The sequence below is a fragment of the Salvia splendens genome, chromosome 3 (genome assembly GCF_004379255.2).
Source record: "Salvia splendens isolate huo1 chromosome 3, SspV2, whole genome shotgun sequence".
Taxonomy (NCBI): Eukaryota; Viridiplantae; Streptophyta; class Magnoliopsida; order Lamiales; family Lamiaceae; genus Salvia; species Salvia splendens.
In genome coordinates this window covers 16,908,884-16,920,850 of record NC_056034.1, presented here as the reverse complement: position 1 = coordinate 16,920,850, position 11,967 = coordinate 16,908,884, and the positions used below count along the sequence as shown (strand labels likewise).

At 40.7% G+C, this 11,967-nt stretch overlaps 1 protein-coding gene and 1 pseudogene across 1 annotated transcript; one reads left to right on the top strand and one right to left on the bottom strand.

The window, feature by feature from the left end:
* The first annotated feature begins 210 nt into the window (after positions 1-210).
* On the top strand, positions 211-8,885 carry LOC121796672 (annotated as a pseudogene).
* A 110-nt stretch (positions 8,886-8,995) lies between these two features.
* On the bottom strand, positions 8,996-11,662 carry LOC121793637 (single-stranded DNA-binding protein, mitochondrial-like). The gene is made up of 6 exons (XM_042191672.1): positions 11,539-11,662; positions 11,077-11,264; positions 10,531-10,739; positions 10,331-10,431; positions 9,378-9,437; positions 8,996-9,283 (listed from the first exon to the last, which is right to left on the bottom strand). Exons 1-6 carry the CDS (start codon positions 11,594-11,596, stop codon positions 9,267-9,269), a joined length of 633 nt encoding a protein of 210 aa, XP_042047606.1. The 5' UTR covers positions 11,597-11,662; the 3' UTR covers positions 8,996-9,266.
* Positions 11,663-11,967: the final 305 nt, after the last annotated feature.

Sequence of the window (11,967 nt, the reverse complement as noted above, 5' to 3'; positions counted from 1 at the left end):
CCCCGCCGTTTCCCTCTGCCCTCTTCTTCTCCTTGTTCTCTGTAATCCTTCATCAGATATTAACAACCCAACACTTATTGGTGAAAAAAGACCATTTTTGCGCCTATGCATACATGGGAATCTCGTGAATACAACAGCATGCATTCTGATTTTTGAAAGTTGAAGAAACACACTTAGTTCAAGTAGTATTTCTTGGTGAGTTTCTGATTGATGGCGGAAGGAATGTTGCAAGTCGACGCACTTCAAGGCAAGAGCCTGAACGACATGGATTTGGCCTCAAGAAAAGCAGAAAAAGCTTGTATGATACTAACCCTTTTCACTAATCATCTCAATTTTACCATGTTCCTCCAAAATCAATGTCTAGTGATGATCAATCATATTGCTGCATTCTTGAATAATTGAGACATGGTGTTGCAATGCAGCATTGAGGAGATGTGATGCGGCCGGCTGGTTGAGGAAGATGGTGGGAGTGGTTACAGCAAGGGATTTGCCTGATCACCCATCTGAACAAGATTTTCGACTTGGTCTCCGAAGTGGGATTATACTTTGCAATGCTCTTAACAAGATTCATGATGAATCCGCGAATTTCTGATGTTGATGAATGCAGGAAAATGCAGATCACGACACAATGAATTTACGTGGTTCGATTTACTGAGGTAAATCTACGTCCACGGGAAGAAAAGATGGCAGAGTTGTATTGCTTGATCTGTTTTCTTACAGCTTACAATACAGACTTGCTATTTGATCTTTTATCTCTAGAGAGCTTAACAGAACTTAACCTTATCTATCTAATCTAGGTTCTATTTATACATTGAACCAAGATCGTGGCATGCAGCACCATTTATTAGGTAGTGGATGTCGTGGAGATCGTGGCGATCTTGCATGGGTCCACTATCCTGCATGAGTTAATGACTGCTTGACACCACTAAATAGATCGTGGGTGTAGTGGAGGTGGAAATCCTGCATGAGTCCACTATCTCCTAGTTCGGTCGAATACTGAGACCGAACTGCTGAATTATTGCCGAGCAGCTTTTGCCGATCTGAGAGTAGAGCTTGATGCCGACCTGAGAGCAGAGTTTGATTGGTTGGCTTTTACTGAGCTGTAGGCTGGGGCCGAACTCTTTGGTTGTGCCGAACTGAACTCTTTAGTCATGCCGGACTGATACTCTTTAGTCATGCCGAACTGATACTCTTTTTTAGGCTGATGGGCTTTACTGCTGTTGGGCTTGTTTAGTACGTACTCCATCACTACCCCCCCCGAAAAGCGAAGTGAATCACTTCGGCATTCTGGATAAAGGTACGGGGTAAGTTGATGTTTGTCCTCGGTCTGATGAAGTGAACTCTTCTTTGACCGGACTTGGTTTGTGTCCTAATTTGGCGAGTTTTATCGCTCGGATCGGACTTTCCGTTGTCCTAACTTGGGGATCGGACTTTCCCTTGTCCTAATTCGGCGAGTTTTATCGCGTGGATCGGACTTTCCCTTGTCCTAATTCAGGCAAGTTTTATCGCGTGAATCGGACTTTTGTTGCAGTTCGTTTCAGACGAAGTGCTTGATTTTTAAGCCGAATTGTGGTCTTGTATCCTCTTTAGAAGCTTGGACTTCACAATCGTTGGCTTATTGCAGTTCGTTTCAGACGAAGTGCTTGTTTCTTAAGCGGAATTGTGGTCTTGTATCCTCTTTAGAAGCTTTGACACACAATCGTTGGCTTATATATGTTCTAAGAAGGGGATCAGCCTTCGAAGAACAAGATACCTCAGTAACATTTGTAAGAGACGACACGCACAGAGACAGACAAAACACACAGACAAAACGCACAGAGACAAACAAAGACCAAGCAAACCAAAGAAAGCACATTGACCGAACAGGACTCAAGACAGACTGACCGGACTGTCTCTTACAAATGGAACTTTTTGAGGTTGGAAACGTACCATGTTCGGGGTACTTGTGCTCCTGACACGAGTCAATTTGTAAGACCCTTTGCCGAGGACTTCTGACACCCGATATGGACCTTCCCATGTGGGTTCGAGTTCGCCCAGCTTTTCTGCTCGGCTTACTTCGTTGTTTCTCAAGACGAGATCTCCCACTTGAAATTGCAGCTTTTTCACCCTTTGGTTATAATACCGGGCTACTTGCTCCTTGTACTTGGCTGCTTTTATGCAGGCCAATTCTCTTCTTTCTTCGGCAAGATCTAGTTCGGCTCTCAGTCCGTCACCATTCATTTCTGAGGAGAAATTGAGTTCGGGGACTGGGTATGCCGATCTCAACCGGAATCACGGCTTCAGTGCCGTACACCATCGAGTTCGGCTCCGGTGTGACTTCGGTCATTTCGCCTGCCTCTGACTCCGGCTGCTGTGATTGCTATGCTTGATGGTGCCGAACTGATTGCTCGGCACTTTTAAGCGCAATCTGCGAACACACTTGCTCTTTTTCGATCACCTCGGATGACCGCTATCCCTCCTTTGGTGGGGAAGGTGTTCGGCGAGGAAGCCTCTGATCGCTATGATCGGGCTTCTTTTTGTCTTCTCTAGATGAGCTGTCTAAAGACCGTTTTCGACGGTCTGCCTCATCGGCACGAGAAAACTTGTCCGCAATGTCCCACATCTCTTGAGCTGTTTGCGGACTGCATTCCACGAGCTTTCTGTAGAGAGCTCCGGGCAGGATTCCATTTTGGAATGCCGAAATGACAAGTAGATCGTTGAGATAATCTACTTGTAGGCATTCCTTGTGGAATCTCGTCATGAAGTCGCTGATCTTTTCGTCGCGACCTTGACGTATAGAAAGCAGCTGAGCCGAAGTGATCCGGGCTTCCGCTTTCTGAAAGAAACTCCTGTGGAAAGCATCCATTAGATCTCGGTAGGATCTAATGCTGCCTTGAGGAAGGCTGTCGAACCACCTTGTGGCGTTCCCGATGAGCAGCTCGGGGAACAGCTTGCACATGGACCTCATTGAGACCCTGGTTCGCCATATTATACTGATAGCGTCCCAGGAAGTCATGAGGATCCACCAACCCGTCATAAGTCATCGACGGAGTTCGGTAGTTCTGTGGAAGGGGAGTTCGGGTGATATCGTCCGAGAACGGAGTCTTCAATGCTCCGTACATGGCGAACCCGACATCTCTTCGGTATGGAGGAGATGGAGATCTCCTGTGATTCCGGTACCGAGGAGGAACAGGAACATGTCGGGGTTGAGGATTCTTCTTCCTGGAAGACACGGCACTACTGCGGTAGTGACTTTCATGTCTGGATGAGGAAGGAGAATCTACCGTTTTCGTCTTCGGCTGTTGGCTCTTTTGCAGGAAGGCTAAGAACTCATCCTGCTTCTCAGCCAAGAACAGCTTGACAGCCTCATTCAAATCAGGCTGCTGGGAAGACTCGGTGTGTGGACCTTTTGAGCGGCTTGTTCCTTCATCGTGAAAACTGGAAGTAGATGTCTCCCGAGGCTGTTTTCCGGACCTGCGGGCTGGACTAGCTTCCTCATGGTTTTCACGAACGGTATTACGGGTAGTGTGTGATCTGGTATGCATTTTTTTGGGGTGGAAAAAGGGTCAAAAATTCGCTTTATCACAAATTTGGTTCTCTGCTTCCCACAGACGGCGCCAGTGATGAATCCGCGAATTTCTGATGTTGATGAATGCAGGAAAATGCAGATCACGACACAATGAATTTACGTGGTTCGATTTACTGAGGTAAATCTACGTCCACGGGAAGAAAAGATGGCAGAGTTGTATTGCTTGATCTGTTTTCTTACAGCTTACAATACAGACTTGCTATTTGATCTTTTATCTCTAGAGAGCTTAACAGAACTTAACCTTATCTATCTAATCTAGGTTCTATTTATACATTGAACCAAGATCGTGGCATGCAGCACCATTTATTAGGTAGTGGATGTCGTGGAGATCGTGGCGATCTTGCATGGGTCCACTATCCTGCATGAGTTAATGACTGCTTGACACCACTAAATAGATCGTGGGTGTAGTGGAGGTGGAAATCCTGCATGAGTCCACTATCTCCTAGTTCGGTCGAATACTGAGACCGAACTGCTGAATTATTGCCGAGCAGCTTTTGCCGATCTGAGAGTAGAGCTTGATGCCGACCTGAAAGCAGAGTTTGATTGGTTGGCTTTTACTGAGCTGTAGGCTGGGGCCGAACTCTTTGGTTGTGCCGAACTGAACTCTTTAGTCATGCCGGACTGATACTCTTTAGTCATGCCGAACTGATACTCTTTTTTAGGCTGATGGGCTTTACTGCTGTTGGGCTTGTTTAGTACGTACTCCATCAATTCACCCAGCCGCCATTCCAAAAGTAGGCCTTACTTATCTTGCTCTTGAATAATCAATCTCATCTTCTGTGTTCCCACTTTCTATTATTGGATGCTGCAATTTCCTGTAGGTAGTTGAGGCGCCTTCGGGCAGTGTGATTGTTCCGGATGGTGCTACTCTTTCGGCCTTCCAATATTTCGAGAATGTTAGGAACTTTCTCAATTCTGCAGAGGAATTGGGGATTCCAGTTTTTGAAGCTTCTGATCTCGAACAGGTGCATAGACCATAGTAATTTATGTTATTGATCTGATTGAACTTTTGCAATGCTTGATTTAATATCTTAACCATTAGGGAGGGAATAGTTCAAGAATTGTAAACTGTGTGCTGGCTCTGAAGTCTTACTATGAGTGGAAGGAAAGGGGTGGGAAAGGAGTGTGGAAATTCTGTGGAACTTGGAAGCCTCATTCGGCATCCAAGCAATTTTTCAGGAAGAGTTCTGATGATCTGTTTGTGAATTCCCTCTCAAGGAACTCATCCGTTGTTGAGCACAACGGCCAGGACTTTAATGAAATGGTTTGTATGTTTACTGCTCGTATATGTGTCGCATTAGCTGTTTTTTTATGGCGAAGAAGTGATCTCGTGCTTCCATTTTCAGGGTACCTCTGATGCCTTGCACTTGTTTGTTCGTGAGCTTCTTTCTGATAATAAGCAAGATGATATCCCTATGGTACGTGGTTTTGGAGTAGAGAGCAGCTGCTACTCGAAACTTATTGGTCACAATGTTTCATCATTCATTGCACAAATGTAACAGTCTCCCATTGTTTCAGTCATCGGCATTTTCTCACTGGTATGGTAGATAGGAGTACATGTTTCTACCTCCGAAAAACTCAAGGAGTTTGTTTTTGCAGGTCATTGGGAGTATGCTAAGCAAAGTTATGGAAGAATTTGAACAGCGGTTAGCAAGACAAAATGAACAGGTGGGGCTCGTGATTGTTCGTCTAGAGTTTCAATAGAAGCTCTGTTACTTTTAACTAGTTTCACAATGCTTATGCTGTTTCAATAGAGTAACAATTAACTTAAAAGAGGAATTAAGTTAGTTCTAAGTGCTGTTTTGCATTTGTGGCTACAATAGGCTGAAACAAGTTCAAGATGTGTGGATGTCTCAAGTTCCAACGAGCATCAAGTTGTCGAGGTCTGATGGATTTTGCATCTTAATGAATTTTACTGTTCATAAACTCATCGTGGTGTTTATGAATTTTAATGAGTTTGAGAGACAAGGATGTTACAAGTTCCTGCCTGAGTTCTGAGGTAAAGTCTAATTAAATGTTGCATCTTAGTGATTTGTGCATTACAAACCTCAAAAAACATGGGCTGAGTTTTCTTGGTTTTATGCAAGGCTTTAAACATAATGAAAGACGAGAGTTGGTCCAAGAATGATTCGCGCGATGGAAATCCCAAACAACACAGTTCCAAGCGTCAAGACTTGATTGATTACCATCAAAGAAGCATACAGGTCCTTCAAATGAGAGATTGGATGTTATAAACAATTCCTACTCTCCAATTTGGTCTCTTTTAATAACATATAGTATTTCACTTTGTAGGAACTCAAAAGTACTCTTCACTCAACAAAGGAAGACCTACATTTGCTACACATGAAGTATCAAGAGGAACTCCATTATCTAGGTATCTACTTATTATCTGTTACACCTTACCCTTCGTTGAAGCAAACAGAAATCAATAAGTTAATCTTATTTGATGATAGGTAAACACTTGAATGGCCTTGCTGGTGCCGCTTCTCGATACCAGAAGGTTCTTGAGGAGAATCGCAAACTGTATAATCAAGTGCAGGACCTCAAAGGTAAATTTCAATTGGTTTGAATGTTATAGGAAGAGTGTCTAGGCATAGTGATGCTGGGATTTTCACAGGAAATATAAGGGTATATTGCCGAATACGACCTTTTTTTGCCGGGAAAGCAGACGCGTTTGTGTACTGCAGAAGCTCTGGATGGACAGACTATCTCAGTAATCACTCCTGCAAAAAATGGGAAGGGGAAGAAGTTGTTCACTCTCAACAAGGTTTTTGGTCCATCTGCCAGCCAAGGTGATTAACCTCCTCCTTTTCTTATATTGGATTTATAAAGTCTCACAAGTACTAATGTTTCTTGATTCTGCAGAAGATGTATTTTCAGATACACAGCCACTGATTCGTTCGGTGCTTGACGGGTATAATGTTTGCATATTTGCTTATGGCCAAACTGGTTCAGGAAAAACATATACTATGGTAAGAGATTATGTTACTTTAGATCTCTTTCAGAGTTGGATTCTATCAAATTCATCTTTTCCTTTAACCTGCAGACTGGACCCCAGGAACTTACACCCGAAAGCTTAGGTGTAAATTACCGAGCTCTGAGTGATTTGTTTTTCATCTCACATCAGAGAAAAGACAGCATGTCATATGATGTCTTTGTCCAGATGATAGAAATCTACAATGAACAAGTTAGAGACCTCCTCGTCTCTGATGGTGTCAATAAAAAATATCCTTGGAGAAAAGTTATTTTGTCGTTGTTAATGTTTTTTTATTGTTTTTTGAATTCTTTGTGAGCTTGTCTTTTTTCCTTAACTCATTACAACATTAGAAATCCGCAACAGCTCCCATAACGGTATCAACGTACCAAGTGCAAATATTTTGCCTGTTTCATCGACATCTGATGTCATCAACCTGATGAACATTGGGCTTAAAAATCGTGCAGTTGGTTCCACTTCAATGAATGAGCGAAGTAGTCGTTCTCACAGGCACAATTTCTTACTCTTTTCTTGATTTTGTTTCCCATTGTTGTTATAATGAGTTAAACTGACCATGAATCCATGCATGAGTCTGCAGTTGCGTGACTGTTCATGTTCAAGGAAGAAATCTGACATCTGGGTCGATTACTTGTGGTAGTATGCATCTGGTCGACCTGGCAGGAAGCGAACGAGCTGATAAAACAGATGCAGTCGGCGATAGGTTGAAGGAGTCTCAGCATATTAACCGCTCTCTATCTGCTTTAGGCGACGTGATAGCCTCTCTTGCCCAAAAGCAGTCGCACATCCCTTACAGAAACAGTAAGCTCACGCAGCTTCTACAAGATTCACTAGGTAAGATTCAGCCAGCATCCGAGGCCAGCCTACATCTCTCTAGTACTACCTTTTACTTACTAACATCTGATTAATCGTTCATGTTTTTGTAGGAGGTCAGGCAAAGACACTAATGTTCATTCACATCAGCCCGGAACCTGATGCTCTTGGAGAGACAGTGAGCATGTTGAAGTTTGCTGAACGTGTGTCTACTGTTGAGCTTGGTGCTGCTCGAGCAAACAAAGATAGTCCGGATGTCAGAGAACTAAAAGAACAGGTTTGGCACGGTTTTGTTAAATTCTTTATTAACATATGCATTAATCAATCATTGGCATCCAACTACGTGCAGATAGCTAGTCTTAAAGCAGCCTTGTCACGGAAAGAGAGAGTAGAAGATGGAGCCACAAATGGATATTTTACATATTCTCCAGCGCCATCTTGGCCAAGTATAGGAGATGTTGGTAAGGGAGAGGTAGGAAACTCATACCATGAAACGGTGTTTTGCACTGCAGTTGTTTTACGTTTGTGCATTGTCCACTGCAGGGACAGACTGAGTCCTTAGCAGTATTGAGCATGCATAGGTTTGATGGCGAGGACTTGATGGCTTCTCCAATCAGTTTGGTGTCAACAGAAGAGGAAAGAAGTGTCTCTGGTGATTGGGTCGATAAGGTTATGATGAAGAGCCACTTAGGAGATCAGTCACCAGAGATGTGTAGACGCTATACTTCTAAGGTATATCCACAACATTCATTGAGCAAAATTGCAGTCCTAAGACGAGACAACAGTTTGGGAAGGAATCAATTTGATGGTGCAGCAGAATTAGAATACACGGAAGTAGAAGCTAGTGATGAATCAGTTTACCAGTGGCAAACAAATGGTGCCAAGCAAAATGGAGGGGGAGGAACAAAAGCCAAAACACCTACTCAAAATCAAAGGCATATGAAAAGCACAGAAATAAGGTAAATGTGGATATTAATCCAACTGAAATAGCTCAAGTTTATGCATGGATGCTTATGGCTTTACTCTCTAGAACCTTTGTCATTCATTTTGTGTTTGTAATTTGTAGGAGCCTGATTCCTCAACCACCAACGAGGGAAGTCGCGAATGGATCTAATTCGCCATCGGTGAAAAATAGAAAGAAACCAGCTGTGGTTGACGGGAAACGAAAGCCAGCCTCCACCGTTCAGAAGTGAGAGCCTAATGTATCCGTCTTTGCATTCATTGATTGGAATGTGTTAACAAATTGTCATTTGTTCCTGTTTTCCATTTTGCAGTGGTGATTCTTGCTTTTATATGCATACATGCTATTTACTTTTTCTAATCCCACGGATGAGTGTTGGTGTTGTAATACAAGGTTTTTTTTATTTACATATATATTCACTATTTTGTAATTGTAAATCTTTCACTGTACAAGAAGAGAGAATCATATTGACAGAAGTTTACACTGTAATTATTTGCATTGTTTTTCTTCCATTATTACATTGCACTTATAATGTTTATACTTTGACATGAACTTCCAAATTCTAATGGAAGAATGAATATGAGTGTTAGTTGGTCAAATCCAAAAAAAATTAGATTTTACAAACTTTAATTAACAGATCCTTATGATTTATGCAGCTATATAAAGGGCAGCAATCACCAAAACTCAAATTTATCACCACATTGATTGTCACACATGAATTATACCTAATCGATCCGCTACAAGCTACTATAAATTTATGAAAAATACAAAATATCAATAGAAACTTAAAGAAGTGAAGGTAACTGCAAGAAAGAAACAATATACATTGCCAGATATTAGAAGACATGTCTCGACCTGTTGGAATCAGTTTCACTCATTATTTTGAGATTCTTCTTCCGCCTACATGCTGAAACTTGTGTTGATGCACTTCCCTAAAATAATCCTTCACCTGCATGCAAATAAATGGGACATTGCTTCACCTAATAATAGAAATGGATAATAAACTCCAACAACTCTGATCACAAGTATACATGATAACTTACGTAGCTCATCGATAGAAATACTGCTCATACTTTCCCCTGCCTTTATAAGCCGAACCCTTCCTGCAAAATTAGGCAGCTTATTAGACCACAATGAGATTCACAAGAAAAGGTACGAAAATTCAGGATTGAGCGGTAACAGAAGTACATGCAAACATATGTACCAATTTTTTACTATTTATTAAGCAGTATTAGATCTTTTACAATGCTTTCAAATTTTCCAACTAAATAAACACTCCTGTATAAATGAGACTTCATTGTAAATAACAACTCATAATGGTCATCTTTTACTCAAACTATTTGAGTAATTTGATCTGATTGCACTGGCACAACTTCAAGATTTACTATGATTATGAATCTATATTAGTAGTAAAAGAACTTAGATTACTTGAGCCCTAATCATCGGTGCTTTATGTTTCAGCATGAAGTATAAACTCCTGAAGCAAAACAAAATGCCAAGAACTAGAATGCAAAATATACTCTTAATAAGAGCAGATACATTATACAACAATATAGGTTAGTTAGTCGCTTTTGGAAAATGATAGGCTGATGAGGTTTGTATAACAAATTTCAGATGCAACTGCTTATTTGGAATGGAAATGCCGATCTTGATCAATGAGAAAACTCTTGCTGGAAACAAGTTAGTCCTAGAACAAGCCAAATGCACACCCAGTTTAAGGGGGCGATGCTTTCAAATAAGTCCACACATGCTTGACTGATCCACTATGATAAACTACAAGCAGTACAAATTAATCTTCACTCTCAGCCACCATAATACATCAAAATGCATATATATGTTTGAGGCATTTTTAATCAGATTTGCTGGTTAATTAGTTACTGCAATAACTACATATATATGATCTTTCAATCGAATTTCACTATTCATTACATCTATTTCAAACATTCATTCAAAAGCATACTTCAGTTAGTAAGCATAGATATTCAAATTCACATACCATCACGACGCACACAAATTTCTGGTATGCTTTTTATGTCTCCATTGATACTGTCATTGTAGACTCTTGTTTCAATATCACCCTCAACATAAACAGAAGAACTGGAAATGAGCTCCATATATTAGATGGTACTCCAAGAAAAATATGGAGATTTGAAGTTAAAGTAAAAAAAGAGAAAATAAAAATTGATAACTTCCTACTTTTTCACAACTTGTTGCACTGCATAGGCAGCAAGCATAGGGTTGTGAACTGCAATACGATGCCACTGAGCTGGTTTTGGCAAGTCATGAGAACCTATGGTCCGCTGATCAAACATACCTCCAGTTCCTACAGTGAATGTGGTCACAGTTCTACCATTCCTCAAGATCTTTTGGATGGGGGCTTGACCAACTTTTCCACATATAATAGCCTGGTAAAAATAAACCACACAATTTACTAAGTTCATATTCAAGATCAGAGATTCCATGAATATATTCCGAAGCTGTTGATTCTGGATTACTCATGCAGATTTTTAATAAAGATCCTCATCAGGTTATAACTCTCACAACTCGAACTAACTTACCTGATCCAGACTCACACGTCAACCATCTCAAATGAACAATGCAAGACTCAAACAATAAGAAGCTAAACCTAGAAATAACAATTTAAACAAAAAGATATCTCAACTGCTGAAGATGATACACCTATCCTATCTATGAGCTGAAGGTTTCCAGTGAGAAAATGAATCAATAGAAACACAAACATACCCGGTGCACTCCGCGAAAATTCCAGCCTTTCCTGGGATCAACGCCCTGGAGCTGTAACTCCGGCCTCTCTGAAAGAAAATCATCATCCTCAATTTCCGGGGCATCTATACCCTCTTTGTCAGGGGAGTTTCCCGAGTTGAATGAGCCAGTCGAGAAGAAAACATTCGATATCCAGTGCGGACACGCCGCTGTTTTCCAAGTCAAAAAATAAAAATAAAAATAAATCTTTCAATCCCCAAAATTTTTATGAAGTAACAAAATCACATGCTATTTCGAGTATTATGCCGAAAAATCAATAAAATCCTTCAATGAAGAAAATGAAAAGAAAGCACGTTTCAATCAGATATACAAGTGAGTGGATAAAAACCTAAACCCATAGCAACAATTTGAAATAACAAACAGCAAATTAATTTTGTGAAAGCAAGAAAGGAACAACAGAGAGAATGCAGAAGTGGAAATTACCGGTGGAAAAATTAGGAAGGCGGAGAAGATTGCGGAATTTAGGGGCGAGTGAAGTCATGGGCGTTGAGAGTGAGTGATGAAGTGAGGTTTAATAGACCAGCCATCTAAACGCAAGGGTTTTAAGAATCATATTCACATAAACAAAAAATTAGTATTCGCAAATAGACAATCATACTCAAATTTTTATTAATGTTCGTCCGAATTTCTTAATTTTCATTTGGCATTTTTGTATCAATTTAATAAATTTTTTGTATAACTTATGCAAACTCAAAATTTTATTGAAGCATTTATATTTATGATATCGTAGTGTTGCTAAGAACATCTCCAACCATACTCCAAATATGAGTTTTAGCGTAGAAATCTTCTCCAACCATACACCAAACACAAAACTCATTTTTGGTGTTTTTTGTGAAACAAGACCAAATATGG